The following is a 27,722-nucleotide window of genomic DNA, read 5'->3' on the forward strand; positions in this document are numbered from 1 at the left end:
ATACATTACAAAACAGTTCAGAGCGTGGCTTGGTTTAAAAATAGCCAGTTATGGGGAGTCTGCCACAATGATTGGCTGTTAAAAATGTGTGCCTTATTTCCAGTCTGAATTTGTCTGCCTCCAAATTCCAAAGATTGGATCTTGTTAGGCCTTTGCCTGATAGATTGAAGAGCCCATTATAAAATTTCTGCTTCGAAGCAGGTACTTAGAAACTATGATCAAGTCACCCCTTAACCTTCTCTTTGATAAGCTTAATAGACACAGCTCCTTAAGTCTCACTGTAAGGCAGATTTTCCAATCCTTTCATCATTCTGGCAGCTCTTCTCTGAATCTCTCCAATGTTTCTATGTCCTCTTGAACTGTGGGCACCAGAACTGGACACAGGATTCCAGCCGCAGTCACACCAGTGCCAAACACAGAGGTGAAATACCCTCTTTGCTCCTCCTCAAGGTTCCCCTGTTTATACATCAAAAGATCACATTAGGCCTTTTGGCACAGTGTCACATTGGCAGCTCATGCTCAGCTGATTGTCCAAGATGATCTCCAAGTCTTTTTCAGAGTCGCTCCTTCCCAGGATAGAGGCCCCCATCCAGTGAGCGTGACCTGCATTCTTTTTTCCTCGCTGGACATTTACATTTGGCCATATTAAAACACATATTGATTGGTTGTGCCCCGTTTACCAAGTGATCTAGACTGCTCTGTATCAGTGACCTGTCCTCTTCGTTATTTACCATCCCTCCAATGTTTGCATCGTCTGAAACTTTATCAGTGATGCTATTTGCCTTCTTCCAAGTCATCAATAAAATGCTAAACAGCCTAGAGCCAAGCTCCGATCCCTGTGGGACCCTACTGGGGAAACACCCATCAATGGGGATTCCCAGTTTACAGCTACCTTGTGAGACCAGTCAGCCAGCCAGTTCTTAATCCACTTACTGGGTGCTAGCATGTTAATTTCGCACTGTTCTAGTTTCTTCCTCAAAATGTTGTGTGTTAAGAAGTCAAATGCCTCTCAGAATTCTGAGTACACTACATCAGCGCTATTACCTTTATCAACCAAACATGTGAGTTTGAGCAGATCTATTTTCTATAGACCCGTGCTATTGGCATTAATTATATTACCCTCCTTTAATTCTTTATTGATTGAGTTGGATATCTACCATTCCATTCTTTTGCCTGGGATCAATGCCAGTCTGACAGGCCTACAATTACCCAGGGTGTCCTATTTACCCTTTTAAAATACTGGCACAACATTAGCTGTCGTCCAGTCCTCTGGAACTTCCCCAGTGTACTAAGAGTTATTGAAAATCAGCATTAATGGGCGAGCAAGCTCCTCGGCCAGCTCTTTTAAAACTCCTAGATGCAAGTTATCTGGATCTGCTGCTTTAAAAGTAGCTGCTGTTAACATTCTCCTTAGTCACTCTTGGAATAGAAAGTATTTCTCACCATCATATAACATGAATACATTATCTAAATATTTATTGAATGCTTTGGCCTTCTCTACATTATTAGTGTCAGCTCTACCATTTCCACCTAGTAATGGACAAATACCGTTGTTAGGTTTCCTTTTGTTCTGAATATTCTTAAAATGTGTTTTTATTGTCTTTAACTCAGCTGGCCATCGATAATCTCCTTGTGTCCTTTTGCTTCCCTTAGCAATTTTCTACAATCCCTAGCGTCTAATTTATATTTTCCCCCATATGTTACATATTGTATATTTTTATAGCTGCTTTCACTTCTCCTCTCAGCCAGGTTGTTTGTTTTTTCCCCCACCTGTGTAGCCTTCTTTCTAGCTTGGGGAATTTGGGCTTTTGGGGCATCTAGCACAATGTTCTTATACAACTCCAAAATATCATTTACAATTTTCTGATTAAATCCTTTCTCCCAGTTCATCTGACTCATCACTGTTTTCAGCTTTGTGAAACTTTTAAAGCACCAGTGCAGATAGAATTATACTGGTTTGGACATTATTCTGTTTGCACATGACAAATGTAATCAAGTCATGGTCACTGGCACCTAAGCATCTTGGGCTTATTCATCATTGCTGCTCCTTAGTAATAAAATAAAAATAGTAATAAGACCCAGCTCTTATCTAGTGCTTTTCATCACTAGACCTCAAAGTGTTTTAGAAAGGTCAATAACATTATTCCCATTTTACCAATAGGGGAATTGAGGCAGATAGCTGGGCAGTGCCTTGCCCAAGGTCACCCAGCAGGCCACTGGTGCAGCCAGGAATCCTCTCTGGTTTCTATCCCAATGCCCCCCATTACATGATTCCCAAGCAATTAATCACCCCAGGAATGTGCTCCCTTCCCCCAATCCCACAACTCACAGCTGACCCGACATGCCTCGAATGGCGTGTGATGCAGAACATGTTTGGTGGGATGGGGCCCCATGGGCCCAGATGACGTGGCACTGCTGGTTTGTATCTAGCAGGGTGTGTGACAGATTTTTGTTACCAATCTGTCAGGTGATCAGTCTGAGGCCACAGGATCGTTAAGAGAGGAGATGACGTAACACATCAAGTGTCTAAATTTTAAAGCTTTATTGATAAAATAATAAAATGACAGCAGAGAGTGCTGGCGTGGGGTGTTCCCCACGTCACTGAGAGGAAGGAAGAAAGCTTTAGTGCCCCAAGCCCTAACCCACTTTCATACTCACACAGGCACTACCCAAGGCTGGCCAGGCCTGGGTGTAACATAAGAAGAGGGGGAAGGGTGGAAGGGAGTTCTGTCCTGTGCACACAGGTCGCCTGAGTCCGCTGTGATCTCCAAGTTGTTCCAGCTCTCAGGAGGGTTTTAAGTCCCAGGCTCCTTGGGGTGGGCGCTTCCTTCAGGGACCTCTGCTCCTGGTGCCCTCTGTGCCAGTCCAAACCGGCTTTCCATGGTGTCTTCAGTTTTCTCAAAACACCCCGGCTCCAGGGACGCAAGGCTCGGCTCCCCCTCTTGCGGTCTCGCCAGTGTTTTCAATCTCTGCAGTCTTAGACCTTGTTTTCTTCTTTGCTGGCCTCACTGCCTTGCAGGTCTGTGCAGTTGGGTTTTTCTTTGTCACTGCTGTTTGGGCACATTCGCGCCCCTGTCTTTCTCGGCTGTGAGCAGAGTCCTTGGGCTGAGGCCAGCATCTTATCGTTGGACTGAGCTTGCTAGCTGCAGTGTTGAGTTAACCCGTTCTCTGCTCTCTTTCTCCTTCCCTCTTTGGCCTCTTGCAGCCTGCAAAAGAATCTTTCACTCTTCACTCACGCCTTTGACCCTCCCCAAAATGCTTTGCGATGCTTGCAACAGCGTTAGCAACATGTAATGCTGATCTGCCTTCCCCTGGGGAACCCCTGAGGTTGTGAGAGGTGTCTCTGATGCAACATCAGCTGTGACGTCCCCCACGGTCAGTGCACGGATGGGGCTTTTCTCTGTGCAGCTCCAGAGGGTGCCCACTGCTTCGCTTGCTCTCCAGTTGGGATTCCCAGGTGAGGACTCTCGAGTTGGAGACGCAATCCTGTCATCATCTGGGATAAAGAGGTTGTCTGGGCCTGAGCCGTCCCCTGGGAGTGGAAGACAGGAAACTCAGGAATAGGAACTGCACAGAGGGGTGTCACCGATAACCACTGCTCCCAGGGCATGAACCCCAGAGCTGAATGCACAACATCCATCTGCCGAGGGGAGGAGATGGGCGAGGACAACTAGGAAAGGGAACAGTGAAGGGAAGGTGATTGGGGGGGGGGGGCATGGGCGGGAGGGGGGAAGGCTGCAGAGGTCTCTCTCTCTCTTTGGATCCCTAAGATCCTTTCTGGCTCAGTCACTAATGACTGGGCTGGATGCAGGATTCTCCAGAGGAGGTTCTCTGGCCTGGGTGATTGAGGAGGCCAGACTCGATGGGCGTAATCATCCCTTCTAGCCTCAGGACTCTACATTTATGTTTTGTTTTACGGCTCCACAACTCTCTGGGACTCAGGGGGTGAATCCTCCCAGGCAGAAAGGGCTGCTCAGAGCCATGGGATGGCAAACACTGCACATTTCCAGCTGAGACCTGCCTCTGCAGAGCTCACAAGAGGAGGCAGAGCTGGGGGAACTCACGCCACTTTCCCAGGGTCCCAACATTTAATTTCATTTGTTGATGGGTTCATAGGTGCTTTATCCCATCCCGCATCTGTGTAGATGCTTCTCAGGGTCTCTGGTTCCTCAAGGCCCTGGGCAGCTGGGACAAAGGGCTCCTCTCCTCGCTCCAGGCAGGAGATGATGTCAGGCTTGTGAACGGGAATTCCTGCTCATGGGAAAGTCCACAGGTAGGGTCCCAGCCCGCCAAATGTCTCACCATTCATGGTTCTATTATTTTAACCCCAGCCACCCTTCCTATGCTCAGAAGGAGGTGGGAGCCGCACAGCTGGGGATATACCAAGGAAGCCTTCTGGGGAGGCAAAGTGTCTGCGAGGGGGGTTGATGTGCCCTGTTAAGACACCAGAGCCTCTATTAAATGCCAGTGGACCCTCTATTTCCAACTCAGAGCGCTAAATCCAATCCTTGCACTGCCACTATTGTCGTCACCCCCCAGCAGCAAGTTACGACTGGGGGGCACAAGCTAAGGGGGGGAAAGACATGTGACCGCCCCACGTGTCTCCCCTGCCGAGTAAACCCCCGCTCCCCCACCCAGCCTGGGAACACTGCGTTCTCCCCACCCCAAGTTACTTGCGGGGAGGAGCCCAGGGGGTTCTGTCCTTCTCTCCCTGTGCCTCCTCCCTCCCGCACGCAAGTTCGACCCGCTCTCCCTGGCAGCCGGGCAGGGAGCGGGACAGAGCTGCTTCTGCCTGAGAGAGCCTGGCGTGGAGGCAGGCTGGGCTCTGTTTCCGGGGAAGGGAGCGGGCTCCGGCTCACTTGGCCCCTGTCCCTGCAGCAGGGCCGGGTGTGGGGCAGCCGCCCCAGTTGCCAGGGACGGGGTGAGCAAGCCAGAGTCCCCTCTCCCTCCCCCGCAGCATGTTTCTGGCGCACTCGGCCCTTGTCCCTGGCAGCTGGGGCGGCAGCAGGCTGCCCCCCGCTCAGGCCTTGCTATGGGGACAGGGGCCAAGGGAGCTGGAGTCCCCTCTCCTTGCACCTGAGCTGAGGCAGGGAGTGGGCTGCCGCTGCCTCCCAGCCAGGCTCTCTCAGGCCATGCGGCTCTGTGCCCAGGTGTGGTACAGGAAACTGCTACCTGTAGGAATGTGCTACTTACGGGGGACTGAGCATGCTCAGTAACATCTCCTGAAGCCACTGCCCTTCACCCTGCCCTTATTAGCCGTAAGATTCTGCAGACTGCTTTCTACGGGGGGTTCCAAAGGGGAAAATCGGAGGAGGGGGGTGACCAGGGTCTGAGCAGGGGGTGGACATTGACGGGTCAGGGGAGTCAAGCAGCTGGAGGTCAAGTTAGGAGAGGGGCTGAAGGCAAAATCAGGGATGGTGGGAGAAGGAGCTGGGGTTAAGCCCAGGGGTGAGGCACTGCCAGAGGGTGACAGAGGGCACAGGCAGGGGCAGAAGAGGTAACAGTTACCCCACTGGACTGAGTCACCAGTGTTTGGGGGGAGGGATAGCTCAGTGGTTTGAGCATTGGCCTGCAAAACCCAGGGTTGTGAGTTCAATTCTTGAGGGGGCCGTTTAGGGATCTGGGGCAAAAATTGGGGATTGGTCTGCTTTGAGCAGAGGGTTGGACTAGATGACCTCCTTAGGTCCCCTTCCAACCCTGATAGTCTATGATAGGGTGTGGGGAGCAGAGGGGTTTTTTATTTCCCCTCCCACAGACAGCACCTCTCAGCGCGGGCTTCCCAGGGCTGGGTTCTTAAAGACACAGGCATCCGAATGCCTAGTCACTGCAGCTCCTCTTTGTCTGATGGAACCGACTGAGGTGCTCCAGCAGGAGACTTAATTCAGTGAAACCGGGCCTCCCCTAGACCTCCCCCTGAACTTCCCCAACACCCCCCAGTGATCAACTAGTCACATGCAGTGTTGCCAGTTTAGTCATTGGTTGGAAATTTGAATTGAAACTGAAACATTAATGCACACTTTAAAAGCATAGAAAATGTATGCTACTTTTTCAAGTACAAGTATTTTATAATCGGTTTGAAAAGTATGAATAAAGACTAGCTTCCTCACACAGCTGTTGTTTTTACTGACAATGTTGGTGCATTTGTTTCAGCAATGTTGTCCAGCCTTATAATTTAACATTATGATTTGTAAACAAGGTCAGAATGAGCTCTCCCCTGACAGCTAACGATAAGCCAGGGGAGGGGGAAGGCTTCAGGACCCGACTGTATTTACACGAACTCAGCTACTCTGCCTAGGTATCCTGCAGACAGAGCTGTGTTGCCCAAGTGATCAATTTTGGCTGCTGTTGGGAGTTTCCAACCTAAACATTTTTATTATAATTTTTACATAAGAACATAAGAATGGCCACATTGGGCCAGACCAATGGTCCATCTAGCCCTGTACTCTTCCGACAGTGGCCAATGCCAGGTGCTTCAAAGGGAATTAACAGAACAGGGCAATTATTGAGTGATCCATCCCCTATCATCCACTCCCACCTTCGGGCCAACAGAGGGTCTCAGAGCTTGGTGTTGCATCCCTGCCCATCCTGGCTAATAGCTGTTGTTGGACATATCCTCCACGAATTTATCTAGTTCTTTTATAATCCTGTTCTAGTTTTGGCCTCCACAACATCCCCTGGCAAAAAGTTCCACAGGTTGATTGTACGTTGTGTGAAGAAATACTTCCTTTTGTTTGTTTTAAACCTGCCGCTTATTAATGTCATTGGGTGACCCCTGGTTCTTGTGTTATGTGAGGGAGCTTTTCACTTTCTCCACACCAGTCAAAATTGTATAGACCTTTATCATATCCCCCCTTAACAGTCTCTTTTCTAAGCCGGAAAGTCCCCCAGTCTTTTTAATCTCTCCTCATATGGAAGCTGTTCCATACACCTAATCATTTTAGTTGCCCTTCTCTGTACCTTTTCCAACTCCAATATATCTTTTAGGAGATGGGGCGATCAGGACTGCACGTAGTATTCAAGATGTAAGCATACCATGGATTTATACAGTAAAAGTGGAGGAGCTTGGTTTGCCAGGCTGGTCAGCAAAGCCAATGCTGACAAATTCTGTGAAAAGGCTGCAAAATACCAATCCTCGGGACTGCACTGACATGCAGAAAGCCTTATAAGCCAGTCATTGTCAAAGCCAATTTTAGAACTACTTAATGAGGCTGTTAAGAATGCTGGAGACACAACACAGTTTATGTGAACAAACATGGCTGTCACATCATCCTCTCTCTTTAAGCAAGAGATACCACACACTACAAACTGGAGGCCAATGTTAAGTGCATTGTCATTTGATAATCCTGAAGTTGGACGCTGGTTACAACCAAGACCAGCAAATGCACGCTATCTTTCTGCAAGAAACTCAGCTGACTGGCTAGAAGCATGCGGTGCAACAGTGAAAGACTCAGCAGTTGAAAAAGTGAAGAACTCTCTCACTGCATTCGGAAAATGTGCATACATGACTGATGAATACACCGATGGAAATGGGGGGTCAAGTATTAAGTCAAGGCATATGTTACCTCGATATCAGTGGCAGGTCAGTAGATGAACTTCTAGATGTTCAGGTTACAGAAGACACATCGGCTGCATCTGTGACAAGCCACATCTTAGAAGAGTTAAATGCTTGTCAACTGAACCCCAAACAGATGGCTGCTTGTGCACTTGATGGAGCTGCAAACTTCTCTGGAAGGCATAGTGGAGTGCAAGCTTTGCTCAGAGAAAAGTGTAACTCTAATCTCTCCAATATACACTGCAGAGGCCATCTACTCCAACTAGCGCTAGTACAAGCTACAGAATCTTCAAAAGGCATTTAAAAAGCTATACATTTAATGTCTTCATTGTACTCTTTTTCAGCAAGAGTCCAAAAGGACTGAACGTCTTGGAAAATATAGAAGATACATGGGGACAGAAGTTCAAATTAGTCCAACCTGGGAAAATCCACTGGCTTTCTCATGAGTGGTCCTTGGCTGTTGTCTTAAGCCATTATTATTGGCTTTGGAAAGTTTCTACCGAGATGGGACAGATCTAAGTAGCGAGGCTGGTGGACTACTTTTGCTGCTAAGTTCGGAGAAGACAATCGCCATTCTCTCTTGTAAGTCTACTGTTGAAACCACTTGGGTCATTAAACAATGCCATCCAGGCATCTGCTACAACAGTAGTAGATCTCTGTCCAGCAATGGAAGCTACACTTGGATCAGTCAGAGAGATATCCATTGAAAATGTACTGGAAGAAGCAAAGACTTCAGTTCAGAAGTTGACTAATTAGGGCACTTATATTAACTCCTTAAATGAAGACAAGAAGTGTTTGTTAAGCCAGCTGAAAAAGTAAAGTACACTGACTTGATTCTTACATCTCTACAACAACTTTTGGATTCCATCAACCTTTACGTAGCTTATACAGAGGCCTGTCTTATAAAACACCGACAGCTGAGTGGAGTGAGGCACTACCAGCAATGGGGCTGCCATGTGATCAGGACGGTATATAGAGAATTTGAACACAGAGTGAAATATCATACAATGAACGAATGTAGATTTGATTTCAACTTCTTCTTTATCATTGCTAATGGTTTGACTCATTTTTGTGCTATGTTTCCTGGGATGAAAGAAGTAGGAATTCATCTCTTTCTAGTCCCAGTCACAACAGCTACAGTTGAGCGTTCTTTTTCCTCATTGAATAGAATTTTGTGTTCTGAAAGAAATCACCTTGTGCCTGATCATGAGCACATCATGAAGGACTGGCAGTCCCTGACACACGAGAAGCCACCAAAAATGAATGCACTGCATTCGAGAAATTCATTAACAGAGTTGTGCAAAATTACAAGAAACCAAGGAGGATATAGGTACAGTGCTTCATATTAGGCTTATATAGCCAACTGTAATTTGTGTGATGATTTAAAAGCATGAGTTAAATCTAATAAAATGGTTGTGAAACATTTTTCAGTTTTTACTATGGTGCCATACAGCCCACCTTTGCCCTTACAGTTTCACCCCTCATCGGTCCCCACCCCTCCCTCTGTATTTTTGAACTCACACCCTAATTTCTGTGGAAAGCACTGCAGTGAAATATATTTTCTGTGCGATACTTGTTAATATCACATTCTCTCAACTGCACTATTCAGCATCAATTCTCCTCCTAATGTAAATAGCAGGGTAGGTTGTTTTATTTTGCTAGGCTGCTTCGCTGGCTCATTTGATTGTGGGAGAAGCCTGAACCTCTAAAGAGCTATTCACCTCACTGAAAACTCCACGTCAGTTTTTCAATCGAACTCTTTGCCTCCTCACCAAGGTTTGTCTGAGTTTGAGATCCTCAGTAGCAACAGTTATAATCATCCTATGCCATGTTTTATAGAGCTCATGAGCACTTTACCAACTGCAGGCTCAGGTATGGCTCTAAAGCTTGAGCAAGGGTGTGGAGGAGGAGACGGTGGTACATCTTCAGGCAGTGGTGGTAGGAGCGGTGTTTGTGCTGGTGGAAGCCGGGGAAGCTCTGGGGCCACCAGGAGCACTGGGGAGTGAGGGTTGCCCTCACCAGTACAGAATGGGTGTAGCAGCCTACACTCCACACAGTGCCTGGCTCCTCTGGGGTGCTCAGAACAGCTGGCAGGGCCATCCCCCTCTCCGTCTGCCATCAGGGTATTTAGGCAGCAGCAACATTATAGCTTCCACATGCATGGGAGTGTTTGGAGGAAGGAAAGGGCATTTTGGCCCTCTTCTCACCTCCACCACCACTAATGCCTCTGTGTGATGGCAGCCAGGTTTTGACCCTGTAATAAATAGATAGGAACTGCTTCTGCCAGGAAAAATTTCAGGTGAGTTTAGCTGGCCTTCAGTAAGGGAAATAGGAAATGAAAAATACTTCTCTCTCCTTTCTACCCAACCCCAAGAGAATAAGGTATAGCTGCATGGAGACAAAGCCATCTGGCTCATTTTTACCCGACAGACTTCAAAATCTCTTTCTGACCAAGCCCTTGCATCCCCAATGAGATATTACCCCCAGGAGCTGGCTGGAATCTATGCTCCCTTTGATCAGAAACCCTTCTCAGTCAAGGCAACAGGACAAGTGCGTTGCTGCCTGCGCCTGCCTGCTGAGTTGATGAACTGTAATGGGCAGAGATCGCACCAGCCTAGACGCAGATTGAAGGTGAACCCTAAGGAATTTAAGAGTTTAAATTATCCTTCACACGTCCGGCGTCCCACTACAATGAATCCAGGCTGGGTCGTTTGGAAGCCGAACACTTTATGCTTCCATCCCACACCACGGTAAAGTTTTAGCAAATTAGGACAAGTCAGCAAATAAGAACAACCTTATTTATCAGTAATTGCTAATGGTAACAAAATTCCTACAAATAGTAGTTTCACAAATCTTATGGTGTATGAAACTGCTATCTGTCGGAATTAGCTACATCAGCTAGCTGTTTTTAGCAAATTAGGACAAGTCAGCAAATAGGAACAACCTTATGTTCTTGGTGGTGATGGGGGACTTCAGCTACTCAGACATCTGTTGGGAAAATAACACAGCAGGGCACAGATTATCCAACAAGTTCTTGGAATGTACTGGAGACCATTTTTTATTTCAGAAGGTGGAGAAAGCTACTAGGGGAGAGGCTGTTCTAGATTTGATTTTGACAAACAGGGAGCAACTGGTTGAAAATTTGAAAGTGGAAGGCAGCTTTGGTGGAAGTAATCATGAAATGATAGCGTTCATGATACCAAGGAATGGTAGGAGGGGGAACAGCAAAATAAAGACAATGGATTTCAAGAAGGCAGACTTTAGCAAACTCAAGGAGTTGGTAGGTAAGATCCCATGGGAAGCAAGTCTAAGCACCACTCCCCACATGAATTATGGGGAGTTTGATATCCAGGTAATATTTTGCACTTATTTGGCACCTTCCATCTGAGATTCTCTACAGTTTACAGATGTGTATTTAGCCTTACAATATCTCTTTGAGATAGCACTTACCTATCTGTAGTTATTCCCATTGCACAGCTGAGGAAATATAGACTCAGAGACTGGCTCAAAATTATAGAAATGTGCTGGAGGGGACTTCTGGGAGCTCTCGGAAGCCCATTATTAAAGCAAAGGTGAGGACTGTGTTCAATGCAAGGTCACACAGGATGTCTGTGTTAGATCCAGGAATAGAAGCCCAGGATCTGATTCTTTTCTAACTTATACTGATTTTTACACTAGTGTGACCCGATTGGCTTCAGTACAGTTACTTGAGATTAATACTAGTGTAAATGATGGGACTTTGGGCCCCTGGTTTCCCCTCTCCCAATCCTGTGATCTGCTCATAGCTCCACATCTGAATTTTGCACCTTGAACCAGAGTGGGTGGTAGGCTATGCAAGCAGTGAGGGTCAATGAAGCATTTTCTTACCCATGGTTTCCATTACATTCCATGTAGGTAAAATCCCATGGGCAGCAAGTCTAAGGGGAAAAACAATTGACGACAGTTGGCAGTTTTTCAAAGAGACATTATTAAGGGCACAAGAGCAAACTATCCCACTGCATAGGAAAGATAGGAAGTATGGCAAGAGACCACCCTGGCTTTACCAGGAGATCTTCAATGATCTAAAACTCAAAAAAGAGCCCTACCAAAAGTGGAAACTTGGTCAAATTACAAGAATGAATATAAACAAATAACACAAGTATGTAGGGACAAAATTAGAAAAGCCAAGGCACAAAACGAGATCAAACTAGCTAGGGACAGAAAAGGAAACAAGAAAACATTCTACAAATACATTGGACACAAGAGGAAGACCAGGACAGGGTAGGCCCGTTACTCAATGAGGGGGGAAAAACAATAACAGAAAACGTGAAAATGGCAGAAGTGCTTAATGATTTCTTTGTTTCGGTTTTCACCAAGAAGATTGGTGTTGATTGGACGTCTAACATAGTGAATGCCAGTGAAAATGAGAGATGATCAGAGGCAAGAATAGGAAAAGAACAAGTTAAAAATTACGTAGACAAATTAGTTGTCTTCAAGTCACCACGGCCTGATGAAATGCATCCTAGAATACTCAAGGAGCTGACTGAGGAGATATCTAAGCCATTAGCAATTATCTTTGAAAAGTCATGGAAGACTGGAAAAGGGCAATTATAGTACCAATCTATAAAAAGGGAAATAAGGACAACCCAGGGAATTACAGACCAGTTAGCTTAACTTGTGTACCCAGAAAGATAATGGAGCAAATAATTAAGCAATCAGTTTGAAAACATCTCGAAGAAAATAAGGTGATAAGTAACAGTCAGCATGGATTTATCAAGAATAAATCATGTCAAACCAACCTGATAGTTTTCTTTGACAGGGTAACAAGCCTTGTGGATAGGGGGGAAGCGGTAGATGTGGTGTATCTTGACTTTATTAAGCTTTTGACACTGTCCCGTGTGACCTTCTCATAAACAAACTTGGGAAATGGAACCTGGATGGAGCTACAATAAGGCGAGTGCAAAACTGGTTGGAAAACCGTTCCCAGAGCGTAGTTATCAGTGGTTCACAGTCATGCTGGAAGGGCATAATGAGTGGGGTCCCGCAGGAATCAGTTCTGTTCAATATCTTCATTAATGATTTTGATAATGTCATAGAGAGTACACTTACAAAGTTTGCGGACAATGCCAGGCTGGGAGGGGTTGCAAGTGCTTTGGAGGATAGGATTAAAATTCAAAATGATCTGGACAAACTGGAGAAATGATCTGAAGTAAACAGGATGAAATTCAATAAGGACAAATGCAAAGTACTCCACTTAGGAAGGAACAATCAATCAGTTGCACACATACAAAACGGGAAATGACTGCCTAGGAAGGAGTACTGCGGAAAGGGATCTGGGGGTCATAGTGGACCACAACCTGAGTCAACAGTGTAACGCTGTTGCAAAAAAACGAACATAATTCTGGGATACGCTAGCAGGAGTGTTTTCAGTAAGACACGAGAAGGAATTTGGGGCACTTTTATCCTCTCTGCCCCCCGGCTTCCCCCCTCCCCCGGCAGTGCCTCTGCCCCATGCTCACCCCGGCTCCTGCCCCCCGGCCCCTCTCCTGCCCCGCCCCAGCTGTTTGCCCCTCCTGGGACCCAGTCTGCCCCCGCCCCGACTCTGCCCGCCCCCGCCGGGCTTCCCCGGGGCCCCAGGCCAGCAGGGCACCTGCCCAGCCCGGGCCGGCGCCTCAGCCGACGGGACCGAGCAGCCGGAGGAGCCGGCCCGGCCCCGGCCGGGGAGCGGGAGCGGGGACGGGCGGGGCGAGCAGAGGCACTTTCCTGCCCGGCCCCGGCCCCGACCCCGGCCCCGGCCCCGACCCGAGGTCTCCCCCGCCGCCGTGCCCGGCGCGGGAGCTGCTGCGGGCGGGGCCGGGGGGGCTGGAGCCGCGGAGCGGGCGGGGCCGGGAGGCGGGAGGCGGGCGGGCGGCGCTGGGGAGAACAAAGGGCCGAGCCGGTCCCGGCAGCGCCACGGGGAGACTTTCGGGGCCGCGGCTGCTGCGCCCGGCCGGAGCGGGCTTCCCCCGCGGGGCTGGGCCTCGCCCCGGGCCGGAGACCAGGTAAGCGAGGGGCCGGGCCGGGGTCTGCTCCCGCGCTGGGCCTGCGCCGGCCGGGGCTGCCCCGGGACGGGGGGCGGAGGGACCGTGTGACCTGCGGTAGATTTGCCCAGCTCGGTGCAGCCAGGACATTGCGGGGGGGCAGAGCCGGGGCCCGCACGGGGGGAATTCCGTGGTCGGCCGCCTGGCCGAGGCCCAGAGTCTCAGTGAACCCTGCCGGGGTATGAGAGCCCAGCAAAGAAGCAGTCTGCTTCTCCTGGCTAGGGCCTTCAGCCCCAGCTCCCGGCCCTTTACAGTCAGCCCTTTGTTCAGGCTCCCAAACGAGGCCTGTCCCCTTTTGGGGGTTACACCATTTTCCCCGTTGCCGGGGGAACCCAGGCCCAGCCACTGCCCCGGGTTCCAACCTGGGGACCCTCGACACAGCAGCCATGTGCTGCTCGCTCCAGTCCATCGCTGCTGCTTCCCGGGGCCTCTGCCTACGGGGCCCTTCCGTCTGCAGCCCTGTGGCAGGGGCGCCATCCTCCGGGTCTTCTCTCGCACCAGGCCAGGGAAGAGCCCCCTTGCTTTACTCCCTCAGTCCAGCCGGGGACTGACCTGCTGTGCCCCGCCGCTCCTTTTCTCTGAGCCTGCTGGGCTCTGAGTGGCTGCTTCTGGGAGGCCTGTGTCGGCCCTAGGCAGGCCCAGAGGACCCACCTTTGCCGCTTTCTGGGGCGGGATGTAGTAAGATCGTGGGGTCTCCTGTAGGGAGCTGCAAAGGCCAGCTGCATCCCATCACAAATCCCCTTAAACGTTCCCACTTTTCCCTCCAATTCTTTAATATCAATAAGTCTGCTCAGATGTTGGTGTTTTTCACTTGTATTAGGAAATGTTTAGTTTTTGCCCCATTTTCTCCTCAGTTCTAAAATATTGATATAAAATCCTAAACATTTTGCCCCATTTTTCTCTAGTTATCTGTGATTTATTCCCTGAGATTTTCCCCATCTAATCTTCTGACATTGTCCTTTTCTTACATTTGTGAATATTGCTTGCTGTAAAATCCTTGCACATTTTGCCCTTTCTCTCCCTAATTATCAAATATTGATATGAAATCCACTCAAATGTTATCTCTTACATTGTATCAACTATTGATATAAAATCCCTCAAACTTTTCCGTTTTCCTCTGTTCTGTGGAAATTTATCATATTTGCTTCCTTTTCTTTTTAGTTACTGAACACTGATGTCACATTTCAGAATTTGCCATTTCCAGATAATTATCAGTTATTGATTTTAAAAAATCCCTTCCAGCTTGTAGGAGTTCCCCTTGTTTTTCATGTGCAGACCCTTCTCCTTTTTTCGAGGGAACCTGTTACCCTGAGTCATTCTCCATAGTGGAGGTTGCAGAGGGTTTAAATTCCCCAGTGATCAGCTTTCCCGCTCACACTTGAGAATCATTTGTTTCCCCCTTTGTCTCCATTAAAATCCACTTGGTTGCTGATCAGAGTGACTTGCCCCATTTCAGATACACATCCCAGGCAGGCCTCACACTATGTGGGCCTCACACTATCCAGTGTCTCCCAGACCCTGATTGAATTTCCTTTCCCCTGACGGTGCGAGACAAGGGGTTTACTCCCCTCAGTGGGTTGCTCTGTGCGTGGGTGGGTTCTTCTCCCCCCCCCCCCCCCAGGCATTGCCCAGAGCAGCTGAGATGCTCCATCCTCCTGTATTAACTCCTCACATTTCGATAGCTGCTTTCACCAAAAGGGTCCCCAGAGCCCGTGGTGAACAGTCACCATGAGGGGTCTCTTCCTGCAGTGCTAAGACCCAGCCACCTCTGGGGTGGGTTTATGGTGGCCATTATTAGCCAGTGAGAGGACACGGAAGTTTACTGAATCGTCTGGCTCCTCCATCTCCTCCCATCTCCTGTTAAAGCAGCATTGCCCAGGGCTGTGTGAATGGCCGGTCGGGAGCGGTGATAACTTTCTCTCCATTGATCAAATACTAATATAAAATCACCACAAATTTTGTTTCTCTCCCCCTTTAGAGAGATGTCAGATGTTCAGGGTTTGGAGGGAAGATAGTTGCCCTGAGTCCTTGCTCCAGATGTGGGGAGTGGGGGAGGAGGGAAGGCTTGGAACGTCCCCTCCCAGGATGTGTTTAAACAGAGTTTGGCGTCTTCCCCTCCCCAATGTTACATTTCTGGTCTCATTGACTCCAGAGTCGCTGCAAGGAAGGAAAAGGAGTGACTCTGGATTAACATAGGAGCCGATAAGATCGGGGAAGTGGTATCCTTAGCTGCTGTCACCAGAGGGCTCTGGCTGTTGCTAAGGGAGGGGAGGCTGCTCTCTCTCTCTCTCTTTCTCTCTCTCTCTACTCAAGGTATCAGGGTTGAGTTTCGTGGGTGGGATGGTGTTGCCTCCCCTGTGATCTGGGAGCCCAGGCTGAGCCGCTGCTGCTCCTCAGCAGGGTCTGTGCTGTGGAGAGACTTTCATTAAAGCCTCCCCCATGCCCAGCCAGGGACTTCCTCCAGTGGCTGGAACTAGCCCCCTAAGGGAGCCCTGAGGCCTCTCCAGTGAGCTGGTTACCATTGTCACATGTATAAGTTACAGCTGACCCATAAGAGAAGTTTTTCATGAACCTGCCAGTGTGTCTTCCATTGGGGATGACACAGAATACGCTCACAAATGGGTACATCACTGCTCCATGCAACACGCATGCCAGAAATCTCACATCGTCTGTAAGGCTGTCCAATCAACTGGTGCCCTTCTTCACGTGTAAAGTTGACGGTTGATCCAAAGAGGATATCTGTTAACTCTGCCATTCTCCAGCTCTCCTGGATGACCACACGATTTCTCAGTTAATTTTGTGATCTGGGTAGGAGCTCTCTTATTTCATGTATTGCACACAGCCTTTCGAAGCTTATTCAGCAATATCATTGTCTTCACTGTTTGTAGGACATAAATGTTCCCATATGTGGATTTTTGGAATGATTGGGGTCCTGGGGCATTCTAGTTCTTCTTCTCTAGCAGGTCCAGTTGCTGTTTTCACTCTCTTTCTTCCTTCTTTTTTTCTTCCATGGCCATTCGGTGTGCAGCCTCCTCCTTGGCTGCCTTTGTCTCCATAGCCCTTCTGTGTGCTGCAAGCCTTGTGCTTTCCCACAACGCACTGGGGGGTCAGGATTCCTCAAACTGCACCAGCTGCGAGAAGTGACCCAAGTTGCCAAGAGCCATGGGTCTGCTGAGGGGAATTTCTGTAACTTAAAGCAGAAAGCGGAGCACTTTTATCTTCCTCTGCTCAGGATCCTCATGTCTGTCCCATCTTGAAATGGGAACTGGAAGTGATTTAGAAGATGATATTCAATAACTTCTTGGTCCACCGCAGCTTTTGTAGCGAAATGTGTAAGCCCAGAAGTGGAGAATGGAGGAACAAATGGGGTACAGCCTGTCTAGAGAGCCAGAGACATCATTGTGTTTGAATGTAACCCTGGTTATACACTTGAGCAGCAGCCCAGAGACTCCCCTTGGGAGAACAAACCTGGTACATAACCATTTCTTTGTTAAATTGACGAGCCTATATGAGCTTGCAGCGTCCAGGGGGCATAACTAGACACTGCAAGATGGAGGTTCCTAGGGTTGTTTCTGGGACCGGGGATATTGGCTTGTGTCATTTGCTTGCAAGTAGCTGGGAGCAGCTGACATGCCAGAGGCTGTGTGTGACCAGCCCAGGAGTGGGGGTTCTCACAGCAGAGCAGGGTAAGGCTGGCTCCCAGTGTCAAGGATTGGAGAGGCCTAGCAGATCACCGGTCCAGATAACACCGAGGGGAGTCTCTGACACACTGCCAACCAAATGCACTGCTTCAGGTAGAATAAACAGATTTATTAACTATAAAGGTAGATTTAAGTGATTATACGTCAAAGCATAACAAGTCAGATTTGGCCAAATGAAATAAAAGCAAAACTCATTCTAAGCTGATCTTAACACTTTCGGTGTCCTTAAAAACTTAGATGCTTCTCAGCAGAGTCTGGCTTTTCAGTCAGGCTCTCCCCTTTGGTCAGCGTTTCAGTCGCTTGGTGTTGGTGGTGTCTGTAGATGTAGGTGAAAGAGCGAGCATGGCAAAATGTCTCTCCCTTTTATCATGTCCTTTATTCCCTCATGGCTTTGCGCCCCCCCCCCCCCTTCAGGGTCGGGTGAGCATTACCTCAGTGCAGTCCCAAACTGCCCAAAGGAAGGGGGTGACTCCCTCCAGGGTCTAACAGATTCTTTTGTTGCTACCTAAGCCAGTGTCCATTGTTCCTGTGAGGCTGGGCTAGGTTTGTCCCATCCATGCGCAGACGAGGTATGAACTGTCTCTCTCTGTTCTTGGAGATTTCAGAGTAGCAGCCGTGTTAGTCTGTATTCGCAAAAAGAAAAGGAGTACTTGTGGCACCTTAGAGACTAACCAATTTATTTGAGCATAAGCTTTCGTGAGCTACAGCTCACTTCATCGGATGCATAAAGTGGAAAATGCAGTGAGGATGTTGTTAAACCCTGGATTTGTGCTGGAAATGGCCTACCTTGAGTATCATACACATTGTGAGGAGAGTGATCACTTTAGATAAGCTATTACCAGCAGGAGAGTGGGATGGGGGAGAGAAAACCTTTTGAAGTGATAAACACCCATGTTTTCATGGTCTGTGTGTATAAAACATCCTCACTGCATTTAAATGAGTGAGGATGTTTTATACACACAGACCATGAAAACATGGGTGTTTATCACTTCAAAAGGTTTTCTCTCCCCCATCCCACTCTCCTGCTGGTAATAGCTTATCTAAAGTGATCACTCTCCTCACAATGTGTATGATACTCAAGGTAGGCCATTTCCAGCACAAATCCAGGGTTTAACAACATCCTCACTGCATTTTCCACTTTATGCATCCGATGAAGTGAGCTGTAGCTCACGAAAGCTTATGCTCAAATAAATTGGTTAGTCTCTAAGGTGCCACAAGTACTCCTTTTCTTTTTGTTCTTGGAGAGTTTTTGCATGGGCTTGCTTTAGCCATGAGGTTACATTTTCAGCCTCATAACGATATACATTAAATTATAACCTGACTATAACATTACTGTAACAGTTACTATAACAACAATGCTCAGTGCATCATGAGCCTTCCAAAGACACCCAACATGACAAACTTTGCATTGGATACCACACAATTATTTTATAAAGATGAACATGGGGGTGTAGGGTGTTCCCCTGAGGTACAGAGCGTCACAGGGGACTTCCTCCAGTGGCTGGAATGAGCCCCCTAAGGCAGCCCTAGGCTCTGCCAACCCCAACTGCTGAGCCGGAGACTTCAGGTGACTGAGAGAGACAAGGGGATGGTCAGAAAAGTGACTCTGCACAAATGTCACCAGGAGCCTCGTATCTCACAGTCCCTGGGAGTCTTCTACTTGTTGTTAATGCACCTGTGGGTGGAATCCAAGTTGCCTTAACAGCACCAAAGCCACTGATCTCCTGCTAGGATCTGCCTAGTGGCAAAACTGGGGATTGAGGAGGGGAAGAGACCGGCTTCGTGGGGTTCCCCTTTGCGTGTCTGGGGTGTGGAGGTGCTAGGCAGGGAAGGGTCGGGGAGGGACAGAGATGGAGGGAGAGACAGTGTGAGTTGGGAGCAGTCAGGAAATTACAGGGGCGAGGGAGCATGAAATCCCCTGTGATTTTGCCACTTCCCTCTGAAAGATTTATAAAATTCTCTCTGATTCTGTCATGTAATTATCAAATATGGATATAAAATCTATGTTGATTTCCTCTTCTTTTCTCTCAAATTATTTACAATTTCTCCATTCAGCCATTGCCCCATTTTCTCTCTTAATTCTCCAATGTCAATTTAAAATCTCCTCAGATTTGGGGTGTTTCCTACCCCTTGGATCTGCAGTGCTTTGTCCTTGTTCGGTAGGGAATTGTTGCCTTGAACCATTCCCCAGGTTGGCCAGTCTTTGCTGGCAATGGGGCATGGAAGGGGCACATGAGGGGAAGGGAGAAGCAAATCTCCCACAAGGAGACTGCCCAGCCCCAGTCCCAGCTGCTGCCCCACACCGTGACCTGTGTGAATGGCAGGTGGGGCGGGGAACCATCGTCTGCTGTTTATTGAACACCCATTTTCCCTGACAACTTCATTAATGCAGCGCTAAGGGTGCCCATTGCTGTCTTGTGCCCTTCCAGCATGTTGTGTTCAGCAAAATTCAGACCTCTCAAAAGTAGGAAATCAAAGCTGTATTGGTCTGGTGTAGATGTACCCTAAGTGTTTCTCAGTGCAACAGAACCTGGAATGTCTGTTTGCAGGGAGAACGCCTGGGATGAATGGAGAATGTGAAATGGACAAAACCCCTTCTGAAATCACTCCAACTGCCCTTCTCGCCCTGACAGGCTGCAGAATAACATCCATATTTTGCTCTGGATTATCCCATCCTCCCAAGGGAAAGGAAATGGCGTCAGAGGAACCAGCTCAGGTAAGGGGTTGTCTGGGAGCTGGTGGTGGGCTCTGGTAGGAGGGAGAGGGGCAGTAAATGTACAGGAGAATGGGAACTGCTGGAGGTGGGAGGAGGGGGGCAGGAAATAGACAATGTAGAGAAAGGGAGAAGACGGTGTGACCATCCTGCTGGAACTAGTTGTATTTGGGGCTTGCTTTCGAGGAACAGACTCATGGGGTTTGGGAGCGGGACTTCCCCTGTTTATAGAACAGGAAATAACGCCCCTGGGAAAACTTTCCAGACTCCCAGTGCTGGAGCCTGAACCTACCGATACACTTCATTATTTGCCGCTCCCCCAATCTTTGTGTCATCTGCAAACTTTATCAATGACGACTTTATGTTCTATTCCCGCTCATTGATAAATAGCACAGGGTCAAGAACCGATCCCTGTGAGATCCCACTAGAAACACACCTACTCAACCGTGGTTCCTCACTTACAGTTACGTTTTGAAACCTATCAGCCACATTTTAATTTTTTTCATGTGTGCAATGTTAATTTTGAATTTTTCTGGTGGCTTAATCAAAGGATCGTTCTGTACCAAGTCAAATGCCTTAAAGAAGTCTATGTATATTACATCAATGTAATTACCTTAATCAACCAAACGTCTAATCTCATCCAAAAAGACATGCAGTTAGTTTGCTAGGATCTAAACCTATGTTGATTGGTATTAATTATATTACCCTCCTTTAATCTTTTATTAATACAATTATGAGATGCTCCATTATCTTGTCTGGTATCAATGTCAGATGGACAGTCCTATAATTACTTGTGTCATCTCTTTTAAACCTTCTAAGTATTGGCACAGGACCATCTTTCTTCCATTCTTCTGGAGGTTTCCCAGTGTTCCAAGACCCATTGAGAATCAACTGTAATGGTCCAGCGGCTCCTCAGCCAATTCTTTTAAAACTCCTGAATGCAAGTTATCTGGACCTGCTGATTTAAAATATGTCTAACTTTAATAGCTGCTGTTTAACATCCTCATTAGTTGTTACTGGAATGTAGAGAGTGTCCATATCATCATATGATATTACTATCATCTTTGTGTCTCTTTCCCAGGTACAGAACAGAAGTATTCACTGAACGCTTTTGCCTTCTCTGTATTATCATTGATAATTCTATAGTAATTGAGCAATACCATTGTTAGATTCTTTGTTAATATATTTACAAGAAAACCTTTCAAATTTTCCTTAACTCTGCTGGCCATAGATTTCTCCTTCTGTCCCTTTTGCTTCCCTTATGAATTTTCTACAATTCCCAGTTGCTGATTTATATTCTTTCCTGACCACTTCCCCTTTTCTTCGTTTGATAGCTATTGCTTTTTTATGGTGTGGGTTTGGGATTCCTGCTGGGGTTCCACGTCCTGTATCAGCCCCTGGCTAGTACGTGGGTGATTAAATGTGAAGACCCTTGTTCCCTCTGTATGCTGGCAGGGACAAAGGGCTCTTTCTTTCTCCCCTCACCCTCTTGGCTGCTCTGAGTGGGATAGGGATGGGAATCTGCTACCGTGTCCGTCCCAGAGCATTCATTTTATTGGCCCTTCTCTCCTGTGATGGTGTTGTCACTGGGCAGCAGGTACTGAGTGGGCGACTCTTGTTTTTTCAGGGGCCGGTGACCTTCGAGGAGCTGGCTGTGTACTTCACGGAGGGGGAATGGGCTCTACTAGACCCTGCTCAGAGAGCCCTCTACAGGGAGGTCATGCAGGAGAACTATGCCGCTGTGGCCTCACTGGGTAAGGATTCCTATGCCCTGGTTATTAGAAGCTGTGGGGTCTCTACAGAACCCGAGTAGTAATAACTCTGAACCTTTACTCAGCTTGTAATTTTTGGCAAGTTTCCATGCCTGGCTTTTTGCTTCATGTCCTTCCCCGGTGTCATTTCTGGGCGTGTGTGTATTTAATGTCGGCCATTTTGAAAAAATATGATTTATAAAATTTAGTTTAATTTATCCTTATTGGATGCATTAAAAGTAATGAATAAATAGAGCGTTCACCCCTTTCCTCATTTGAAGGGGTCTCTCTGCAGCTGATACAATTCTAGATACAGTCCAGTAAACAGGGTAACTACGAGGTACATGGACGGCGTGACAATCAGGTGAGCCCATGTTTTGATAAGCGAGCGTAGGAGGTTGTCGCTCAGGAGTCCATGGGTGACAGGGAAACAGAGCAGTGGGAGGGGAGGAGAAGGGGAGTAGATGTGCTGGAGTGGGCTGAGAGCGGTGGGAGGAAAGAAGGGGAGTGTGGAGGAAGGGCACCCAGGAAGGGGGCAGGGTGGGTCAGTGGGAAGGAGAAGCGGTTTTGGGGCTCTGGAGCAATGGGGAATCCCAGCCCTTTTTCACACAATCCCTGCCCAGGCCTTGTTGCTTCAGAGCCCACGCTCCAGTTTTAGTTCTGTTCAGTTTCACTTTATTTTACATTTTTTCCCAAATATTAAACTTTTTTGTCCTTCATCCACCACTCGTTGCCCCCCATGCAACCCCTCCCCCCCGTATCTACTCACTGCGACCCTAGCCACCATTCCAGAGTCCTGGCCACCATTCCAGAGTCCTTGCTGCGTTCCTTCCTCCCAGAGGACGATCACTGCCCCGGCACAAATGTGCCCTTTGCCAGTGATGTCATGTGGTGGTAGTGAGAGTTCTGGGGACTCAGCAGGTCTTGTTATGGTTGACATAAGTAACTTAGTGTCTACAATCATGCTGCATTGACCCATGGTAATGAGGAGGAGTGGCCTCCCTCTGAGCAGGAGAGTGAGGGACCACAACGCTGCCCCAGTGAGCGGAGCTAAATCGATCCTGCCCCCCTTACCGCAAGTCCTGGGGTGGGACAGGAAGTATAAAAGGAGAGCTCCGGTGTTCATTTGGGGCTGGCACACCAGAGGGAGCAGACTAACCAATCATTCCAGGGAGCTGGGCTCTCAACAGGATCCTGAACTAGGCCCCGAATGGAGCTGTGGCCAGAGGAGACAGAAGAGTGCCCTGAGGAGCTGCCAGGACCCGCATCAGAAGAGTGTCCTGAGGAGCTGTGAGGACTGCCAGAGGCTGAGTACCTCGAGGAGACAGAGGACCTTTAGGCTACAGAGCCCGACACCCAGATTGCAGTAGAAAGTAGTGCAGAGGAACCAGATGCTGGTCCATTGAACAGGCGAGGCAGGGCTGATGCCAATCTGTCTGGGGATGTCACCCAGAAACACAGCACACATTTGGAAATACAGATATAGCCCACGTACCTATAGCTCATAATACAAAGGTGACATAAACAAGATTATCATACTTTGCAAATTATAACATTTTTGCAGATACCTCACATGGCGTATCTGGTGAGATTGTTGATACCAATTTATAAAACTGCAAGGAATTATCATAAAGTGTCCCACATATTCCATACAGTGTCACAGTAGCTATTAAAAATGAAGTGTACCAATACATAGACAAAAAGTGGAGTCAGTTTTGTGAAATATATACAGATGGGTCCAAACAAGAAAAAATAGAAAGAGTAGGGGCAAAATATTGTACACCAAACATTGGAATTAGTGTATCTGAAAGAATATCTGATTTTGCGGCTGACGGCCAAACTAGCAGCAATAATATGAGCATTCAGCTGGATCTGGGTTATATGCCCAACAACAGAAGTCATTTTTTTGACTCAGTCTCAGGCCTTATGGTGTTAAAAAAGGCTGTCTCAGTATGTAGAAGTGATTTAATCAATGACATTATATTTCTAAGAACAGAGTGCAGATGGGGATACATGTAGTGTTAGCTTGGATCCTGCAGCATATCGGGATAACAGGAAATGAAATGGCAGATAAATTAGCTAAAAATGCTGTAGGAAATGAAAGCCTAGTACAGAAAAATACAACAAAGAGGAATGTCAAAAATTTTGGATTAAGAAAAGAAGAGAGAGAACAATTTTTGAATTGTGCCCTGGAGTTGAACATAAGGACGTACATCAGGGCCTGGTTAGGAAAAATGAAACAATTTTGGTTAGAGTACTAACTGGCCACTGTGGCATAAACAAAAGTCTGTTTAGAGTAAATAGACACAAAGGTGGATTATGTGCGCTCTGTAAGTTGGAAGAAACAATTGATCACCTTTTATGGGTATATAAGGGCTTTGATAAAGAAAGGGATTTCAGTGTCAGCAGCAGAAGTATTGCTCGGTCTCCAGGTTGGAACTCGCAGAGATGGGCCTTGTTATAGACCTGCTCCTGGTTGTGTTGTACCTTTTGCAGCTTTTCCCTCGCAAGTGCTTCTGGTGTCTTCAGTTTCTTTCTTGACTGTATAACATACCGCACTACACTGGTGGTTCTGGAGTTCTGCCCTTCCCATGTCTGATGGAGGAGATCCAGGATTCCCCTTGACTGCCTCCCATGCAATAATTCAAATGGGGAGAAACCTGTGGATGCCTGGGGCACCTCGCAGGTGCTGAGCAGGCCAGGTGGGGTGGTCCCAGTGTCACAAGTGAGTGGTCATGAACTTCCTCCACTTTTTAATGTTTTGTTAAACTGTTCCACCAGACTGTTGGTCTGGTGGTGGTATACTGACGTCTTCAAGGACTTGAACTACAGCAGGTTGCACAACTCCTCATTAACTGTGAGGTGACGTTTGTCCCTTGCTCTATCAGTTCTTTGGGTATCCCTACTCAGGCAAATACTCAGGGTTGTATGTCCTCATGCATACACTGGAGGAAGACCATGCACCTAGATTCTCCTCCTGACCCCACCAACCACTCCCTGACTAAAGTCTGGCTGCAGCCAGAGTCTCAGTCCTTGTACGTTTACTCCATTCACTAGAAGGGGATAACATTTTCCCTGGGCCCCTTTTCTGAGCCCAGGCCTGCCCATAATTATAGTCCATGAATGGGCAGTCCCATCTGAAATGGCCTGGCTGCTCACATGCAACTAGCCCCCATGGGAAAAAGAGATTTCTCATTAATTCTCCTGCGTGGGATGGCCCCTTCTAATGAGGCTGCTCGGCTTGACCTAAATGGCTCCTGACTAGCTGAGGGTGGGCTTCCAGGCTCCTCTATTGGCCTTTGTATCCCCCTCTGCTAGGATTCAGTACCCAAATCCCCCTGGATAGCCTCAGTGAGGTGTGGGTCAGTGGTACCTGGGGCCCCAGGGCTGCACCAGACTGGCTTTTGGCATTTCAGCTTTGGACCCAAGGGACATCAGGTAGTTCTCCACCATGGCAACTGCCTCTGCCGAGGTCTCTGGTCGGTGTCTCATCTCCCACTCAAGCTTCCCCCGGAGTTAAAAAGAGCAGAGCCCTGTGGGGTCTTCTGGTTGTGAGAAAAGGGGGGGCGGGGTTTGGAGAAGGCATGGCCTGGGGGTTTCACCAGCATCGTGCTTCCATCCCAGGTCCAACCTTCCAAGTGGCTTTTCAAGCGAAGGACCTGTTTTCCCTTAGCCTGTTCCCTCTCCCCCATTTCCTTGGGCTTCTGAGCATCTTCTAACCTGCCCCTCCAGCTGAAGCATGCTCCGCAGGCCTGGGGGAGGGACTTCCTGTGCCCAGTAGTGTCCTTTAACCCCATCAGGCCCAGTGTGGGGTTTGTGTACCCCCATCACAGTTAAATGCATTAGTATCAACATAAGCCTGTGTTTATCATATCGGTCTGCCATTACATTGTTCACTCTACTCATGTATTCTAACCCTTCCCCCACCCGGTGTGTGTCTTGTCTGTTTGGACTGTAAGTTCCTCAGGGCATGGACAATCTACTACTCTGTGTTTACACAATGCCTAGAACAATGGGGCCCCGTTTTTTATTGTCCTTTAGGCATTAATGTAATTAACATGATTAATAAAAATAACTGTCCTGCTGCTTGGAGTCCAGGAAGGTGGCCTGGGATGCTTAAAAATGAGCTGAGGGTAAAATCATGGAATGCTCTTTGTGACAAGTATCCCACAAATTCAACTGATCTTCCTTGTTTTTGTTCTCATACGCAGGGTTTCCAGTTTCCAAACCTGATGTGATCTCCCGGCTGGAACGAGGGGAAGAGCCATGGGTCCCAGATCTCCAGGGCTCTGAGGAAAGAGAGCTCCAGACAGGTAAGGCATTCGTTAAACCAACTCAGAAACTGTCCATGAATGAAGGAAACATTTGGGATTCTCTACAAAGATCTTGTGAGCTCTCCAAACTCGGAATTGTTCGCAGCAGGTGTGGCATCCTCAAGGAAGATGTCACTCATGACTTACTGCCTCTCCTGACTGACACATAGCTGTAGCTCCCTCCCCAATCTTCCTTCCCTGTGAGTGGGGTGTAGACTCAGAAATGACCCTCTATTCTCTGTCCTCCAGAGTAGGGCTTTGGAAGGGGCAAGGGAGAGGTTGGAAATCAAATCTTGATTGTTTGTTTGATCTCTCCAGCACTTATTTTTGTTTGTTCCCACCTTTTCCCATTCCTCTCCCTGAGGTATCCTCTCTCCCCAGCACAGGGAGTGACCTATGTCTGGATTCTCTCTTTATCCTTCCAGGAGATGGGATGCTGAGTGAGAACAAGGAGAAGAATCCGCAGCAGGACGATGCTGAGCAAGTAGAACCACGTGGGACATTAGCAGGAAGAACCAAAAGGAAAGTTTCTTGGAGTTGTGCAGAGGCAAAAGCCTGTGAGAATCAGCATAGGCCAGAGAAAAGCTTCCGTAGCGACTCAGACGTTATTAGACATGAGAGAATTAACATGGGAGAGAGACCCTACACATGCCTTGAGTGTGGAAAAAGTTTTAGTCAGAGCTCAAACCTCATCACACATCAGATAATCCACACAGGAGAGCGACCCTACACGTGCTTTGAGTGTGGGAAAAGCTTCAGTCGGCGCTCAGACCTGATCAAACATCAGAGAGTCCACACAGGAGAGCGACCCTACACGTGCTCTGAGTGTGGTAAAAGCTTCAGCCAGAGCTCGAGCCTCAACAAACATCAGAGAATCCACACAGGAGAGCGTCTCTACACATGCCTTGAATGCAGGAAAAGTTTTATAAACAGATCACACCTTCTCGCACATCAGAGAATCCACACAGGAGAGCGACCCTACATGTGCTCTGAGTGCGGGAACAGCTTCAAACTCTACTCTCACCTCATCACACATCTGAGAGTCCACACAGGAGAGCGGCCATACACATGCCTTCAGTGCGGGAAAAGCTTCAGCCAGAGGTCACAGCTTACCACACATCAGAGAATCCACACAGGAGAGCGACCCTACACGTGCTCTGAGTGTGGGAAAAGCTTCAAACACAAGTCACACATGTTGGCACATCAAAGAATCCACACTGGGGAGACACCCTACACATGTTCTGAGTGTGGGAAAAGGTTTAGTGGGAGCTCAACATTCAGCATACATCAGAGAATCCACACAGGAGAGAGACCCTACTCGTGCTCTGAGTGCGGGAAAAGCTTTTGTTGGAGCTCAGCTTTTATCAAACATAAGAAAATCCACACAGGTGAGTAACGCCATAAATGTCTTGACTAGGGCTCACCAAAGAATTTTTGTAAAATACATTAGCTAATGCCCACAGTTTGTACCATTTTCTTCAGTGTGGTCTCTCAGCTCCACGTGAGTTGCCGGCCTCTGTCTTTTCCATCTCCCCACCTCCCACTGATTTGCGGTGAATCCCATCATCCTTTATCAACTCCTTTGTCTAAAAATCCTGGGAGTGTCCTCCCCTGCCAGAAATATCCGTCAGTG

General features: G+C 47.9%; 1 protein-coding gene and 1 long non-coding RNA gene across 2 annotated transcripts in view; one reads left to right on the plus strand and one right to left on the minus strand.

Annotated features, from left to right (window-relative positions):
* LOC141996263 (uncharacterized) lies at positions 1-14,312 on the minus strand. Its single transcript, XR_012641514.1, has 3 exons — positions 14,164-14,312; positions 2,659-3,532; positions 1-456 (listed from the first exon to the last, which is right to left on the minus strand). It is a non-coding gene; the product is annotated as an uncharacterized LOC141996263 (long non-coding RNA).
* The window catches only part of LOC141996249 (uncharacterized), a 19,373-nt gene continuing 5,114 nt past the window's right edge, over positions 13,464-27,722 (plus strand). Inside the window, 5 exon segments of the mRNA XM_074968214.1 lie at positions 13,464-13,572; positions 19,946-20,028; positions 21,653-21,779; positions 25,988-26,089; positions 26,515-27,477. Of these exon segments, the coding sequence (XP_074824315.1) occupies positions 20,005-20,028; positions 21,653-21,779; positions 25,988-26,089; positions 26,515-27,477 (1,216 nt within the window). The 5' untranslated portion in view covers positions 13,464-13,572; positions 19,946-20,004.

Source organism: Natator depressus, chromosome 11, assembly GCF_965152275.1.
Source record: "Natator depressus isolate rNatDep1 chromosome 11, rNatDep2.hap1, whole genome shotgun sequence".
Taxonomy (NCBI): domain Eukaryota; kingdom Metazoa; phylum Chordata; order Testudines; family Cheloniidae; genus Natator; species Natator depressus.